The sequence below is a fragment of the Mercenaria mercenaria genome, chromosome 5 (genome assembly GCF_021730395.1).
Source record: "Mercenaria mercenaria strain notata chromosome 5, MADL_Memer_1, whole genome shotgun sequence".
NCBI classification, from domain to species: Eukaryota; Metazoa; Mollusca; class Bivalvia; order Venerida; family Veneridae; genus Mercenaria; species Mercenaria mercenaria.
The window spans coordinates 12,376,205-12,394,639 of record NC_069365.1 but is presented as its reverse complement, the minus strand read 5'-3'; the positions used below and the strand labels follow the sequence as shown (position 1 = coordinate 12,394,639).

The following is an 18,435-nucleotide window of genomic DNA, read 5'->3' as shown; positions in this document are numbered from 1 at the left end:
TGCAGCTGTTATGTACTGACTTGCATAGGGCTCAGACTATACCATGTTTTATGTACCTCTTACTAATTCAACCAAATGAACTAGAAGTTTATATTTTACCATCAGCTTTCTATTTTTTCACACATATGTTCCGAGGTTTCAAGACTCCACGAAAATAAAGTGAAAACAAACTGACATTCAATACTTTATTACATTATATCAAGAACACATACACATATCATTGTACACTCTGATCACTATCTGGAATACTAGAATAAAAGCATCAAGCACAAAACTGTATACAAAGCTTTCTAGACATCAGTCTAATTTCTGCTATACTCAATCCATGATGCAATTATTCCAAAAGCAATACTTTGATAAAATCCTGATGCATTGGATATGCATGTTAAAAAAGCACCAAAAACTGTAGAAAAAGTGGATTTTTTCCTCAGATCATTTACTTACTGATAATACAACAGGTAAGTCATTACAAAATCAACAATGACAGAAAAATGATACCAATGGATTTCGTGGGTACCCATTTGTTAAACAATATTATAATGAACATTCTAAAGTTTATCTCAATGACTAGATTACCAATAATAATTTTATGAGTGGTGCAATATTTATTTGTTTTGTTGATAATAAACAAATAACGAAATCAGATCTTCTGATAAAATACAGGAAAAAAAACACATTAAAAATACACATGTTTTGTTCTAAAATTCAGGCACACATAATGATAAAATCATACAAGGATAATACTGTTAGTAAAACATTTAGTCTGTCCTGAAATTTCGCTTAATGCAAATTATACAAACTTTACAAAAAACCGTCTAGTAAATGCAAACTGTTTAGACCAAATTGGATGAAAATCTGTGGAGATTCCTTTATGATGGATGGAGAGAAGACTAATGCCACCTCACCCTTCCACTGGCATTATGGATTAGATGAAGGAAAATGCAAGCTAAACAACAAGTACTGAAAACTTAATAAAACCACAACAAGTATCATATATAGTGTCTATTCTAAACTGCCCTTTATGTAATTGAGTATTTGATTCTAACAACGTATCAGCAGATTACAAAAACAAAGAAAAAATCAACAACTTCTTTAACATGATTTAATAATCTCAGTGGTTAATCTTAATTAGTATCTTGTAGGATTCATATCCTCTACAGAATACTCAGGCACAGTAAACAGGTACTAAAACTTAATAACATTGTTTGTGCAGTTGAACTTTAAATCACACCAACACAGTTCAACATTTGGTCAATTTCTAAATTTAATGTTGGAGGAAGACCCTAGGTGCTCCTCCGGGTTTATTTACAAGCACAGGAGGGCACCTCTATAGAATCAGTGACCTTTCTGAAACTTGCTAAATAGCTTCCAGACATGCAGAACCAAGTAAGACTTGAACCCTTAAGAGTTATGGGCCAAGCGATTCTAAGACAGTGGCTCACAGAGGTCCAGAGGCCCAAACACTTAAAACAGTACAGATAAACTTGTAACATCTTCTGAAACTATATTTATTCCAGGTGAAATGTTATAAAAATGTAACAGAGCATTTCATTGCACCTTTCTGAGTATCACATGGCAGCAAAATATCAAGAATTAGTGTTGAAATTAAAATCTGACAAAATTAAGATTGCTTACATAAAACTGCACTAACACATGTGCAAACTGACATAAAAATCTAACAATTACAAGAAGAAAAGCTAGAGCTATTATTAAATGTTATTCAGACCCCTGTCAAAGACCTTGTTTGGAAAGGTTGTTACAGTAATAAATAAACATTATTGTCACTCTCTGAATACTACACATGACATCTTTAAAATTAAATCAGGGAGATAAGTTTGTCTATATTCAGGAAAAAGTTACAGTTCATGTGCTTTTCAGTTTGTTCAATTTTTTATATATAACTGTGGAATTTTCTTCACTTGCTTTAAAGTTTTTCTCTTAAATCATAATAATATTATAGACATGTATCATATCAATGTGACATTTAGTTTCCTTCAGTGGACTTAATGTTGTTCTCTTAAATATCAGAAATGAGAAAAAATAAGTGAGAAAGGGATACAACTCTGCATAAAAGTGTCAGAGTTAAAGAACTTGTTATGTCAACTTCCTCATGAGCCATGAGGTGTAAGTAACTTTTCAATGAAACTAATATGTGAACTTGACTTATGATTCCTTCAACTGGTTTTGAAGTTCAAATGCAATATCTTAATAAAGGATTTAATTTTAAGTGTGTAAACTTAAATTGTTTGTGTGAAATTTCAATCAACTGCATGAAAAGGTGTCAGAAATATTGAAAGAAATGTCAATATTGATAATTTTTCCAAGTGAATGGGAGAGATAATTTTTTGAAAATTAGTCAGAGACTTTGGATTTGGTATTTAAATGTATCCCAAATAAACACTGTCAGTTTTAACATGATATCTGTATCCGTTCCCTAGATGGGACGGAAAGGGACAGGGACAGGACAAAGTGATTCCTATATAGCACCCCAAACAAAGTTTGGAGGGTATGATAAGGCAAGACATAAGCTATATACATGCACATAATAAATTCACGTACTAGATAATAACTGGTTTCTTTTCTAAAAAAAAAAAAAAAAAACTATTGCCTCTTATGCAAACTGTCTAATTCTGAGTCTTGATCAGAGCTTTTGATGTATTCTTTGACTTAGGCTGATTAAATAAGCAGTTATCTGAAACATGAGAATGTTAGATGGTCTGTTATATATATACATTGTATATATATATATATATATATATATATATATATATAAAGTGTGTTTCTGTATTGTTGTATTTGTATATGTAATAATCTCATATGAGCAATTATCTGTAGTCTCCTGTAACTCTTAGAGAGTGGCCATTTACAATGTGTGATTTTTACTGTTTATAGGTTTTACTTTATGTAAATGGATGAGACTGAAATAAAATAAATATAATTAAATTCTGAGACAAACAAAACCAGCAAAAGTATTTATCTGAAATATTCCAAACGTCAAAAACAATTTTGGAAGTTACTTCACCCTTTTAGGAGCAAACAAATCTGTTAAATATGTCAGTTATCAGAAAATAACAACCTTAATACAAAATAAAGCACTAATAACTTTTCAAACAACAAAACAGACATAACTTTAGACATAAACTAGAAGCTAAAAACAACAACAACAAAAAAATTATTTATGACTTTACATCTTTACATACGACAGGATTTTAGCAAACGTAGAAGCTGTCTTCCTTAAAACTTGCCGCTTTTTCTGTTTTAAAATTAAATTCATACTAGAGCTAATCATAAATTCCAGACTTTTTGAAATTTAAATCATTAATTCATTTGTTTTGTTTTTTTTTCAAATAAAATACAGGAAAGCTATAACTATGTAAGTACACATGTTAAACTGGCCACTTAAGTGTAAATAAAGTTTTGAGATTCTCAAATTATGCGTTTTAATACTGAAAATCCTGTTATAACACAGCTGTGCATAAAAAATAATAACCCACTTCTTCAACTGCTTTATAGTTAAGTCAACAAAATGAGACAAAATTCTTAAAAAACAAAATATATAAAACATCACTACAAAATACACTCTTCAGCATGAAAATTAACAATGCTAATGGGATAAATAAACAAAAAGGCCAGATAAAAATTGCTTCAAAAATGAAATAAAAAGAAAATAATCGGATCACCTGCATTTACAACTTCATCAGGTTTTAAGAAAAAACTTGACAGCTGTTAAGCATGGTAAATCTGCGATGACACTGACAGAAGATATTCTAACACATTATATCCAACACATTATAGAAGATAAATATCTCATCCAATATTTCTACACCTTTTATGTACATTTATACACACCTGTTAACAGTTTGCTTGCTGTAGTTTCTCACTGTTTGAAATTCTTTTCTGTTACAAGTCTGTATCAGAAGTCAGTAATTTGTTTACATGAATTAAATTTTTAAACAGTTATACAGTAACAAATAGATAAAAAAGTTCTGTTTATTCCCCACAAAATAAGTACAATGTAACCTTTCAGTTAAGCTTGAACTACCGGTATACACACCTTTCACGAAAACATGATTTTGCTGCATACTGTTCTGTAGAGCACAAGACACACATCAACTTAGGCCTAAAAAAATTCTAAGGGAATTTTAAGGACATTTTTCACACACAAAAAAATGATGCTTAACCAATGAATAAATGATGACAACAATAATATTTGTTATACATGCTGAATTGTGTTTGCTGTGGATTTTTCACTAGGTACAGTCGTTTGTGGTGACAGTGTCGTCTGCTTATTCACAATATGGAAAGAGTCTAGTTTCCTGGTTTTGAGTGCCCACACAACACCTATTGTCTCCATTACCATAGCAACTGGTAATACAACAACTGGTACAAAGCAAAGGAAAATATATTTGGCCCACCCTGTTCTCCGTGGTGAGAATGACATAATTGCTCCGAATATGTAAAGAAACAGCATTACAGCACCCATAAAGCCGCACAGGATGTTAACACTGCGCCACATTGGCAATGGAAACAAGGGTACTAGTACAATGTTTGTGACTGTTAAAGGCATGAAAAACCAGGCCAGTAACATCAGTGAAATCCCATACTTATACTTGAATGGAATTTGTGAACTAAAAAACACATTATATATACCCTGTACCCATCGTTTACGCTGGTAGATGTAATCTAACGCAGAAAATGTACTTTTTTCCCACATGTCTCCTTCAACAAAACCAAACTGATGTCCCTCCTTCCAGGCTGTTAAAGCAAAGAAACAGTCCTCGGCTATACTACCTTCTATACCAAAATCATACGTAATCTGCCTTTCAATGCCAGCATTTGCTACAATAAAACTTCCTTTCCAGCTGAACACTGGTTTATGAAGATATTTCAGACAGAATCGTATCATTCCAAAGTCCATTCCAACCCTTACTAAATCTGCGATTGTCGTTAGCCAGCTAACTATGTCTTCGTTTGCATACGTAATAACGCCTTGTCCAAGATTGTAGCTTCCCTCGTTGATAAAGTTGACAATACCTATAACGGACGACTCAGTGAGGAGAGTTTCTTCATCTAAATGCACAATCCAATCATTGTCTGTAAGCATATTGACACCAGCTTCAAGGCAGTAGTTTAAAGCTCTTGCCTTGTACTTTGTATGATTCGCTGTGACATACTGGTTTGGTACAATAATTTCTCTAAGTCGTGGTGACTTCGGTAGGTTTACGGCATTATCTGTCACCACTTCAATTATATAGTTATCTAAACCAATCCTTGAACATATTTCCACATTTCTCTGCACATTTTTCTTCACAAGTTCTGGAAATGTTCCTCTAGTTACAACCCTGAAGCAAATAAATGGGCCAAATAACGTAGAGGTCTTTAACTTAGGCTTTGGAGGGTGAGTATTGTAACAAAATAGTCCGAGAAAATTAAAAATTGCTTGCGGTATTGGAATGAATGTCAGAAATCTCAAAGTGTAGAGTATGATAGTTGCTGTCATTCCATATTCTAGAACAGGATCGAAGCCAGCCAGACGATCAGGTCCGATACCACCTGCCAGAACAAGGAAGATGAGTATGATGATGAGAAGAAGGCCGATGGTCAGGACGTGGAGTACGTGTGGGAAAGATTCCATCTTTGATTTTTTCTAATCTCTTTTGGTATCACAGTCAAAAGTTTCTATTTTGTAATATCTAGTCGTCTTTTTTTCCTGTCTGATTGCTGTTTTACTTCAGTTTCTGAAAGGATATAAAAATATATATTTCAAGACTAACACAAAAAGGAACAATGATATTTGATAAAGTTAAGAAATGGGACAGTGCTGGTACTGTACTGTACTGATCTTGATCTTTAGTGTGAAGCTTTCAACACTGTGTCTACAATTAAGAAACTTAACTACTGTCTTAACTGTATGGCTAAGGACATCAAATACTTGTTGTTTTTAAAATAAAAAGAAATGGTTCAAAATTGTAAGTAAAATTACAGTAATGAATTTAAGATCTAAACTGAATACATTTAAAAATATATTGCCTATGTGTCAGTTACTTACATCATGAAATAATACACTGACAGCATACATTTAAAGGAACAAACAATGTCATAAAACTTTTTTGGTTATTTTGTCCAAATAGTTTACTATGTTTCTTACATCACATGTTTTATTTCTTTCTGAAAACCTTTGAATTTATGTTTTATTGTTGATGTTATAATTGTATAGAGTCATTTGTTTAATTTATATTGTTCCTCAATATGAGCCGTGCCATGGGAAAACCAACATAGTGGGTGTGCAACCAGCATGGATCCAGACCAGCCTGCGCATCCGCGCAGTCTGGTCAGGATCCATGCTGTTCGCTAACAGTTTCTCCAATTCCAATAGGCTTTAAAAGCGAACAGCATGGAGCCTGACCAGACTGCGCGGATGCGCAGGCTGGTCTGGATCCATGCTAGTCGCACACCCACTATGTTGGTTTTCCCATGGCGCGGCTCATATGTACTTTCCTTGCATGAACATGAAATAAAAGCTGAATATTCAAATAAACAAAATGAAATAATAAAAAAAGTTTGTTTCATGTATGCCTGACTCCTCTAACTAAGAGAATCATTAATTATACATACATGTACATATTTATATTGTTTTCCAGGTTATCTGAATGTTCCATGATTTGTATTTTCTTAGTATTATGTGTCATGTCCATTTTATACTTGTGTAGACAATCAGTGCTAATCAGTTCATTCTTGACCTGGTCAAGAGTGATATTCAACTTTTGATAACTATTTTTTATATGCGCGTTAGGGCCCCGATTTACCGTCTTCAGTGTTTTACATATGGTTCTTTTATGGCAGTTTTTAAATATGGATTAGCACTGGTTTTCTATCTTTTAAGTCTGTAAATAGTTAGACTTAATATAGATGTAATTTTTATTCATTTATTTAAATGATATATTCAATATTCTTAATGGTCAGAATTCATGTACTATTGACTGAAATATTAATCTCATATAGCTCAAAATTTGAGCAGTTATATACATGTGATATTTGTGAATGTGTTATAATGCTTTATATGATGTATGTATATAAATGAGAATAAAGATAGAATCTCTGATTCTTTTTCAGTCCTTCGTAAAATGTTATTTGTATAAGTAGCACCTGTGACTGATTTAAATACTGTATAATTTTTCATAAATCATCAATTAAGAATATGTTTATCTTCAAATATTAAGGAATTTTATTGACATTTTGTGGAATTATTTAGTTTCATGGGCACAAAATTTTATAGTTTAGGCCAAAATGACTTTTATGTGGGGACATGAATTCATGGGTTTAAACTTTTGAACATAAAATGAATGGAAATTTACTTGTAAGTAGAGACTTTATTTCACAAATTAACTCAACCATAAAGTCAACAAAAATTATTGATCATTAATGATTTCTCAGCAATAGCATGGTATTCAATTTACCTTTATGGTAATACAGACCATAACTCAATACAGCAAAGTCAATAAATCCCCTACTTGAACAGTTGCTTCTGTAAAAATCAGGTTTTTAAAGGATTGGAGATTTTTGCATTATTAAAACGACTTAAAAGCATTTTAGCTTTTGAAATAGTGAAGATAATCACTTCAAATTTTGAGATTTGAAAGGTAAAAGAATGTTCTTCATGAATATTTTGTTATCTCAATTTTGAAATTTTTGTCACTAACACAGGTTTTCTCATGGAATGCCACCTATATAATCATAGTGTAATTCTAATGAATGCATTTGTTTTATTTGAGTGAAGTAAAATATTGCCTGCTTTGCAATCTAGTGTAATTTGGCATTATAAAAGGTCACTTATAACTATTTGACAGCAAAATAAAAATGGGCGTCAAAACTCCAGAGCATCGAAACAGATGACTGAACGAAATAATCCAGTGGCAGTTACAAAGGAAAACCAACTACATTCCAACTTCTCATGACATGATTTAATGAACTGAAACTTTGAAGCTTGAAGATAAAGAAAGAAAATTTGAATATAGCAGAGAACACTATGGTTTGTCAAGAAGGAGAGAACACGTGCAGACAGATGAATTCAGATTAGACAAAGATATTCAAGTAGAAAAATATCAGAGAGATCATAGATTCTTGTGATGACAACACGGTTTTAGCATTTACTGATGGATCAGCACTTGGCAACCCAGGTCCAACTGGAGTGGGTGCTGCGGTATACTTGGAAGGCTACTCTTCTACACCCATCCTGCTAAACAGGGGAATAAGCAAAACTAGTAACAACTACTCTGGGGGAAAAGTTGGTATAGAGATAGCACTTATTGTGACTAGAATTTCTGGCTGATACAAATACAGTTACTAGTAGAAAGATCCATATATTTACAGACTGCTAAGCTGCAATCATGTCTGCTTTTTGCAAGAAAATACCCACTAACAAAATTGTGGCCATTTCGAACATCAAGAAATATTTAGCTACAATTGAAGAGAGACAAAATAATACAGAGGTTCACTGGATTCCTGGAAACAAAAAATTGACTGGTAATGAGCTGGCTGATAAACAAGCAAAATTGGCTGCAACAGAAATGAGCATAGCAGAAACAGAAGAGAACACAGGGATGTTACATGTAGATGCTAGCGAAGTCATGGCTGCTATGAAAAGTAAGGTTGTAAAAAAATGGAACAACAAATACTCATTATCAGATAAAACAGACACCATACAAGAAATTTTCAGCAAAACAGGATCAAGAAACTGTACAGGCAAAGACAGAAAAAACTTTTCAATACTGAACTGGGGTGGCGAAATCTGATTTTGACTTGCTTGTCCGTTTTTGCCATTGAATTGCTATTTTTTACTTGTCTGTATGATTGTTATATAGACATAATAGTAAATTCTGGTCAAATTTCACTTGTCCGTACAAGCTTTGGGACAACCTGGGCAATACAGACAATTGAATTTGCCACCACTGCTGAATCAACTGCTGTGTGGCCATAGTAGATTTACTATGAACAATGCCAAACCCCAGAAACAGTTGATCACTACATTTTCAAATGTTTAAGATTTACTTCACAGAGAGATATACTTAAAAGGACAGTTGAGGGCATACTACACAAGAATAGCATAGACTGCAGCACCATTTCTCTGTCTACACTAGCAGGATGTAACAGTCAATGCAAAAGAAGAACTTGTCAAAGCTTTTGCAGCATTTATTGATTCATCAGGCAGATTTTATTAAATGACATTAAAACAACTTCACTCATTGCAATATATATTTTAGTAATTAAGAAGCAATATTTTCAGCGAAAAAGCACATTGTGAATTTGTGTTAGCAACCTGTGATGAGAACGATAATGCACATAGTGGTCAATGCTACAACAAAAGCGGAAACGATGTACACACACACGCACAGAGATCTGTACAACATCAGCAACTCATGTTCAGTAAAAAAAGACTTAGTGTTCAGCGCTACATTAAAAGCGGAAACAATCTACACACAAAAAATTAAACTCATATGACCTATCTGTTTCTAAGCAAACTTTCAAAGAATTTTTAAGAAATACAAACAAAGTTGGCCATCATTGTTTACAAACCGTCAACTTCTGTTATTAATGACCACCCTCACCCTGCATCAAATCATAATCATTATCCGAACTGTTACCTGTCCGAGTACTATGAATAAAATTATTTCTAAAATATTTTGAATTGTCTTACCATCGAAATACAGCCTTATTTTTTCATGAAATATATCTCATATTTTTCTCACATCAAATGTTTCTTATTCACTAGGGCTCCTGTTAGCTCATTCAGTTAAAACTGAAGACGGACACCGCCCATAATTTTTCAGGACAAAGTGTCAAAATCGGAGTATGAATCACAGGAATAACATTCATGACTCACATAATTTTGGAATTTCACCTTGAAAAAAGCAAAATATATATTTTCATTGAGTGATTAAGATTTTTAAAGTAAGTGTTACCATTCTGTAATTGCTCAATAATCACACTTTTAAATTATGATGCGTGTATCTATCTTGTCACCTTCCGCAACAATGGCGGACAAGGGAAGTCACTGTGTAAGAATGAGTTGCTGTTCTTGAATTAAGGTTAACGTAAACCCAAAGGCATGTTGTTTGATATATTTTAGAAGAAAACACGTACAAAAGGAAAAAAATCTAGCCAAAGATAAAACTGTTTTAAAACTGTTTTAAGACATAGCCTACTTCAAGGAGCTATAAAAATAGATCTTTGCCTACTTAAAGTAGGCTACTAGATCTAACTGCATTTTTTTAGGCCTATATATTTAATTATGAATACGTATATATGCCTACGTATATATATTCGTTTTTCTCTTTCTTTTTTTGTAAATTCTTTGATAATACAATTTGGTAAATATCTACGCCAGTCAAGTTACGTCAAACACTTGTACGTGTTGTTTTACATGCACGTATTTCATTCATGGAAGTTTCCTTCATTTATGTTATGACTTTTTAAAACGCAAAGGCTAATTTAAAAAAGACCGCATCATAGATCTAATAAAATAAAGTTTCTTTGACAACACTTTTACATTTCTGTCGAAAATTTGAATTGACTTACCGATATAAAATAGCGTATACCTATCTCACAAGAGTTCAAATGCAGTAATGCTTAACACAGTATTATAATAATATATCCATTTCAGAAGGTCAGCTTTTATGTGAGTAGATAATCTGTTTCGAGCCCTTTACCAAATTCTTTGTTCAACTTTAACTAGAATATTTTCTTACGTTTAGAATGATATTTATATATGCAGCAGTCATTCAAGAATGACCGAAATTACCAATTATTGCGGATGTCAGATGTTAACAGATGATCATTTGTTACATAAGATTTTATCACATCCGCCCGTGTCACGGCATGTGGAACCAGTTTGCACCTAAGTGGGGGTTATTGTCATATTGTCTGTTTGAATCGTATACATTATCAGTATAATCAATAATTATCGATAACGTCGATAACACTTACATATACAATTATAGGATATTTGAACAAAAAACATTACTGAATCTTACAAAAACTTTGAAGGGTGTAAATAATGATACTGGATGCTTATCGCAGTGTCGTACGAGTTGGGCCGCGAGGACCGTGGCCGCGGTCCAAATATTTCAGTATGTCGCGGTTTCGCGGCTCCATCTTTGAAAGACAATGCAATGAATACAAGATACAAATATTATTTAAAGTCGGTGTTACATATAAAGACAACATTAGCTATGGATAGCTATTGACCGACATAGCTAAATAGCTTTGAGTAAAGCAAAGAGTTTTTTTTTCAATGTTTCACACTCTTACCCTAGAATGACGCCACGTTAAGCGACCAAGAAAGAGCGCTTCTATATTTTATCTAGTGTTTGAGATTAAAGGCATATTAGAATCGAAATAGTTTATAGCACACGCGTGCTTTAACACTATTTATACACTCGGGTGGTAATACGTCGTTCAAATAATTTCACTCGGGCTGCGCCCTCGTGAAATTATTATGCTCGACGTATGAAATCACCCATCGTGCATAGGCCCTAAATAGTGTTAAAGCACTCTTTTGCTATAAATCATTTCTTAAATTCAAACAAATTGATGCTTATTCATACGATACCTTCACCGTACCCCCTCCCCCTTCCACCAAACTCACTCGCCGGGTCGAATCTCTAAAACGCGGAATTATATTCAACAAATCTTTAAGAAGAACCCTTAAAAGATTGCTGTTTTGAGCACGGTTAGAACGGCTCACATGTTGTGACGTAGTTTGTTTTGAGAGAAACATTAGAAACATATTAAATACATGAAAAAATACTGCATATATATACATAAATAGAACACAGCACAAGAAACCAAGAAGGAAGAAATAATTTTTCTTGAATGCATGTACAATATATGTGCACTCAGAAGCGCAAAGGAATAGCTCAGTAACTGTTGGAACGCATCTTGTAAAGGAAAACATGCTTTACACACCGTTTACATTTCCTTATTTGAAGGGATGCTTTCAATAATTTTGGTAGTATGTTGGCAGACACAACCAATATTTATAGACTAATCCATGTCAGTCTAACTAAGTCTGGCTCTTGAATAGACATCCCAGTTCTTTGATGTACACGATACACGGTACATAGTACCGATAAACCCATTGATCCCGAAAAAGGAACCAGTGCTGGCTTCTTAGCTGGGTAGGAGACACTCAACAGCATGTAAGAAATTTCCAGTGGCTTGACCGGGATCCACTGAAACTCCGGACCTCAGGATTGGCAGTCAATTGCATATAACTGTCATACGCATTCTTAAATTATATCAAAATTTTCTTAGTAACAGCCCTTTACGCCTAAAAGGACAATAAAATAATTTATCCTCTGTCATTTAAAGTACAATTTGATTTGATAAATGCTTACTAATAAACACCAACCTGTTTAGTGTTTGAAATTATTTTTTGTTAAGAATGTGACTTATCGGGTTAATAAACGACTGGAAGTAAATGCTGATTTACCAAAATAAATTTCCCGATACTTTGAAAAATACTACAATATGCCATTGGACAAAAAATAATTTCAAACACTAGAATACTAATTAATAAACGTAAATGCGGCCACATTTATAACACAGAGCGATTGTTTTGCCTTTCTTGTGATATAAGAAATTAAACATCCGTATTTCTAAAACGAATTTCATGAAACATTGAAGTGTAAGAAACTAACAAATTCCCGATGTTCGCCAACAACGTACACAAAGTCACGTATAAAAGTATGCGTGCACGCGTACATATATACGTGCACGTATTCATTTTAAAGCACACATGTGCACATAGGTGGACTTATTTTTAATACGTCGTCACATTTTCAGAAATGCTTCTATTTCGACAGAGACGAAAACCTACCAGCCAGATGACGCTAAAGATAGATCCAGTTTGATATGAGCTTACCTCATTGGCGGAATCTGTCCTAGGCCTAAAAGAGCATGAATATTTCGCACAACGGCAGCCTTCATTTTCAAGAAAGAATACAATTTGACCTATCAGAAATTATAAGTACTACTGATGTATGGTTTTCGATCGAAGTGAGTTGTAGGTATTTCCTAAAATTGCAACTCCCGCCCAACACCATGGATCCGCCCAAACCCGTGGACCCGACCTTGGGTGGAACTTGTGAAGATGAATTTCTCCAAAAAGTGCCACGTATCCAGTTATTATCTGGAAAGTGGAACGAAATGTATTATCTGCACAAGTATCTTTACGGGACAAACTCTGACTATTCGCGCCCGTTACTGCCACCCGCATATTCGTAGAAATAAGTGGCTATTGCGAAACATTTTATGATTAAGACAATGAGGTAGAGGAGCGAAACACCGTTTACTTTAGGTAAGTATGGTGGCATAAAACTGCCACCACTTAGCTATATAGTTTTCATGAAAACTTTCGCAAAAATAAAGAAGGTTTTCATGAAAACTAAAAAATATCATGGAAACAGATGAATTTTTCATGAATGCAAGATAAATATCTTAACATGAAAATTTGCTAGTTAGTGCTTTAAACTGCCACACCATACCAGATAAAGTTTCATGATATCAGCTACTGTGAAATCATTAATATTCGTCGGGGACTAATTTTCTTGGATTTCTTGGTTAAGTTAATCCACGAAATGTGATCCCAACGAACAAGTAAAATTCCCATTCATTTTATGTTCAAAAGTTGATATCCACGAATTCTTATCCCCACGAAATTGCCGTTTTGCCCAAAACCACGAAATTTCATGACCACGAAATTTAATGCTCCACGACCTCCATGCTTGCAAGTCTGGTGCTCTACCAACTGAGTTTACCGGGCTACTGATTACTCAGAAGCCTCGAATCACTACAGTCCTAGGCTCCTAAGTTTAACTTTGAAGGCTTAACCTTATAGTGGAATCGAGAGCGGGGCCTCAACTGTTGAGCTCCCAACAGAGTATAGCCCTGCAAACCACATGCTCTTCATAACCTTACCACTTAGCCTTCCTTCACCGTGAACTCGCAGAGCGAGGCATCAACTGTTGAGCTTGCAACAGAATATAGCCCTGTAAACCATGCTCTTCATAACCTTACCACTTAGCCTTCCTTCACAGTGAACTCGCAGAGCGAGGCATCAACTGTTGAGCTCCCAACAGAGTATAGCCCTGCAAACCGCATGCTCTTCATAACCTTACCACTTAGCCTTCCTTCACAGTGAACTCGCAGAGCGAGGCATCAACTGTTGAGCTCCCAACAGAGTATAGCCCTGCAAACCGCATGCTCTTCATAACCTTACCACTTAGCCTTCCTACACAGTGAAATCGCGGAGCGAGGCATCAACTGTTGAGCTCCCAACAGAGAATAGTCCTGCAAACCGCATGCTCTTCATAACCTTACCACTTAGCCTTCCTTTACAGTGAAATCGCACAGCGAGGAATCAACTGTTGAGCTCCCAACACAGTACAGCCCTGCAAACCGCATGCTCTTCATAACCTTACCACTTAGCCTTCCTTCACAGTGAACTCGCAGAGCGAGGCATCAGCTGTTGAGCTCCGAACAATGTATAGCCCTGCAAACCGCATTATCACTTAGCCTTCCTTCACAGTGAACCCGCAGAGCAAGGCATCAACTGTTGAGCTCCCAACACAGTATAACCCTGCAAACCGCATGCTCTTCATAACATAACCACTAAGGCTTCCCTCACAGTGAACTCGCAGAGCGAGGCATCAACTGTTGAGTTCCCAACAGAGTATAGCACTGCAAACCGTATGCTCTTAATAACATTACCACTTAGCCTTCCTTTACAGTGAAATCGCAGAGCGAGGCATCAACTTTTAAGCTCCCAACAGAGTATAGCCCTGCAAACCGCATGCTCTTAATAACCTTACCATTTAGCCTTCCTTTACAGTGAAATCGCAGAGCAAGGCATCAACGTTTGAGCTCCCAACAGAGTATAGCCCTGCAAACCGCATGCTCTTCATAACCTTACCACTTAGCCTTCCTTCACAGTGAAATCGCAGAGCGAGGCATCAACTGTTGAGTTCACAACACAGTATAGCCCTGCAAACCGCATGCTCTTCATAACCTTACCACTTAGCCTTCCTTCACAGTGAAATCGCAGAGCGAGACATCAGCTGTTGAGTTCACAACACAGTATAGCCCTGCAAACCGCATGCTCTTCATAACCTTACCACTTAGCCTTCCTTCACAGTGAACTCGCAGAGCGAGGTATAAACTGTTGAGCTCCCAACACAGTATAGCCCTGCAAAACGCATGCTCTTCGTAACCTTACCACTTAGCCTTCCTTCACAGTGAAATCGCAGAGCGAGGCATTAACTGTTGAGCTCCCAACAGAGTATAGCCCTGCAAACCGCATGCTCTTCATAACCTTACCACTTAGCCTTCCTTCACAGTGAACTCGCAGAGCGAGGCATCAACTGTTGAGCTCCCAACACAGTATAGCTCTGCAAACCGCATGCTCTTCATAACCTTACCACTTAGCCTTCCTTCACAGTGAAATCGCAGAGCGAGGCATCAACTGTTGAGCTCCCAACAGAGTATAGCCCTGCAAACCGCATGCTCTTCATAACCTTACCACTTAGCCTTCCTTTACAGTGAAATCGCAGAGCGAGGCATCAACTGTTGAGCTCCCAACACAGTATAGCCCTGCAAACCGCATGCTCTTCATAACCTTACCACTTAGCCTTCCTTCACAGTGAACTCGCAGAGCGAGGCATCAGCTGTTGAGCTCCCAACAGAGTATAGCCCTGCAAACCGCATTATCACTTAGCCTTCCTTCACAGTGAACTCGCAGAGCGAGGCATCAATTGAGCTCCCAACACAGTATAGCCCTGCAAACCGCATGCTCTTCATAACCTTACCACTTAGCCTTCCTTCACAGTGAAATCGCAGAGCGAGACATTAACTGTTGAGCTCCCAACACAGTATAGCCCTGTAAAACGCATGCTCTTCATAACCTTACCACTTAGCCTTCCTTCACAGTGAAATCGCAGAGCGAGGCATCAACTGTTGAGCTCCGAACAAAGTATAGCCCTGCAAACCGCATGCTCTTCATAATCATACCACTTAGCCTTTCTTCACAGTGAACTCACAGAGCGAGGCATCAGCTGTTGAGCTCCGAACACAGTATAGCCCTGCAAACCGCATGCTCTTCATAACCTTACCACTTAGCCTTTCTTCACAGTGAACTCACAGAGCGAGGAATCAACTGTTGAGCTCCGAACACAGTATAGCCCTGCAAACCGCATGCTCTTCATAACCTTACCACTTAGCCTTTCATCACAGTGAAATCACAGAGCGAGGCATCATCTGTTCAGCTTCCAACACAGTATTGCTCTTGCAAATACCGCATGCTCTGGCCACTTTAGCCCGCACTTTCCAATTTACCTCATCGCCAATGTTTATTTTAAGGAGAAAACATCTGCCCTGTGTAGGATTCGAAACCACGGCCCACTGCTTGCAAGTCAGGTGTTCTACCAACTTAGCTAATTGAACAAATATAATTCTGCTTTAATGAAAATTTATCTGGTTTCATGAAAACCACTACATGTATTATTTTCGCTAAAATTTTCAAGAAAACTTTCTTTAAGTGGTGTCAGTTCAGAGCACTCACTAGCATAATTTTGTGTTAAGATATTTAACTAGTCTTCATGATATGTTTCTGTTTTCATGAGTAGCTAAGTGGTGGCAGTTTTATGCCACCATAGATAAGTGTTCATTGGAAATATCTTATTAATATAACGTAACACACTTACTGTATCATAAGTTTAATATGTGAATGTCATTAGTTAGCACTAACAAGCAGTTTTGTCCTGTTAAGATATTTACGCATTTCCATTTGCCAGAAAATAACTGAATAATGTCATGAGACTTTAAAGAAGATTTGACAAAAATAAGTGCATATTTTGTAGGCAGAAATACCCCGCCATAGGTATGTAGTTTTAACTTGACGACAGAGTATTAGTGGCAGGTGTTTGTTAATTATTAACTCGAAATTACGGGATACGTAACTTGAAATTACGAGATACTAAATCGAACTTATTAACTTGGAATTTCGAGATACGTAACACGAAATAACGGTCTCGGTCACAATTAATCCCGCGGGCTTCTGCAGACGTTAATACACAAAAAAAACATGTATTTTGCCTACAGTCCTACAGGGACATTTAAGATGGCTGGGTGGCATTCGCTCTGCTTTGGTCCCTGGGTATCTCTAGGTGTTTAGGAGAGATCATAGAAGTTGAGCAGGCAGTTTTGGTACTTAAAATATTTCACTTTATAACCACATCTCGGCGGCTTTCGACTTGAGCTACAACCGAATCATACGTCACATGTATGAAGGTATATATCCCGAATACAGTTTGAAAACTGGAGTAGTTCTGGATAGGTCATACATGCCGTATATGATCAAGTCCCTACATGCTTGGACGTAAGTAGGTGTATCCAATTTACATCTTTACTAGCTAAGAGTCAACATACGTAGCCCATTAATAGTTTCGGCTTTGATGGATAAATTTTGTAGATATCAAGGCAAAATACCAAGTCAAAATTTCGAGTAAATAACTCGAATTTCGAGTAATTTAAGTTTTAATTTGAGATATTAAGTCGAAATTTCGTCGACAACACGAGTACATGACGGAAGAAGGGCAGTGGCACAGGAACTTTTTCCGTCGTGTTGTAGTCCTATTTTGTCATGTCCTCGTGCTGACAGAGCGCAGCGCGACAATGCGAGCACACGGACAAAATGGGCTGGTGAGGGCCCCAAGAGAAGACAACAACACAGCTTTCTGTCGTGTTTTCTTACTGTTGTGCTGGCAGGAGCGCCACATGACAATATGAGGGCACGATAAATTATTTTGTCGTTGTTTCGCCTTCTAGTTAGCTACACAAATGCAGTTTCCAGAAATGGAGGTAAGAGAAAGTAAGTACAGGTCGCCTAGTAGCCAAAAAGTGAAGTTGCGGTATTCGAACAAATACTAGTATATTTTCTACTAGGGGCCTCCGTGGCCGAGAGGTTAAGGTCGTTGACTTCAAATCACTTGCCCCTCATCGCTGTGGGTTCGGTTGAATTCTTCATGTGAGGAAGCCATCCAACTGGCTTACGGAAGGTCGGTGGTTCTACCCAGGTGCCCACTCGTGATGATATAATGCACGGAGGGGCACCTGGGGTCTTCCTCCACCATGAAAGCTGAAAAGTCGCCATATGACCTATCATGTGTCGGTGCGACGTTAAATCCAACAAAAAAAATTTTTCTACTGTTCTTATGGTGACATTTACGCGGCCATATTTAACTGCGTGTGTCAACCGGAAGGCGAAATAATATTCTTCGTGTTGTAACGATGTGTCGCTGTTACGATGTGTCCCCGCAAACACTAGAGCACAATAAATAAGGACAACCAAAAACCTTATTGTCGCATACTCGTGCTGTCTTG

The 18,435-nt window shown here is 36.4% G+C and overlaps 1 protein-coding gene across 2 annotated transcripts; it reads right to left on the bottom strand.

Moving 5' to 3' along the window:
* Positions 1-310: 310 nt before the first annotated feature.
* On the bottom strand, positions 311-10,048 carry LOC123556468 (beta-1,4-mannosyltransferase egh-like). 2 transcript variants are annotated; one of them, XM_053542689.1, is made up of 2 exons: positions 9,960-10,048; positions 311-5,738 (listed from the first exon to the last, which is right to left on the bottom strand). In XM_053542689.1, the coding sequence occupies exon 2, from the start codon at positions 5,633-5,635 to the stop codon at positions 4,214-4,216; it is 1,422 nt and encodes a 473-aa protein (XP_053398664.1). In that variant the 5' UTR covers positions 5,636-5,738; positions 9,960-10,048; the 3' UTR covers positions 311-4,213. The 2 variants fall into 2 exon arrangements, with proteins under 2 accessions (XP_053398664.1, XP_053398665.1); XM_053542690.1 differs by lacking the exon at positions 9,960-10,048 and adding an exon at positions 9,695-9,815.
* Between the last annotated feature and the right edge of the window lie 8,387 nt (positions 10,049-18,435).

Coding starts and splice junctions, on each gene's coding strand:
- LOC123556468 (XM_053542689.1), bottom strand. CDS start 5,635: ATGGAATCTTTCCCACACGTACTCCACGTCCTGACCATCGGCCTTCTT.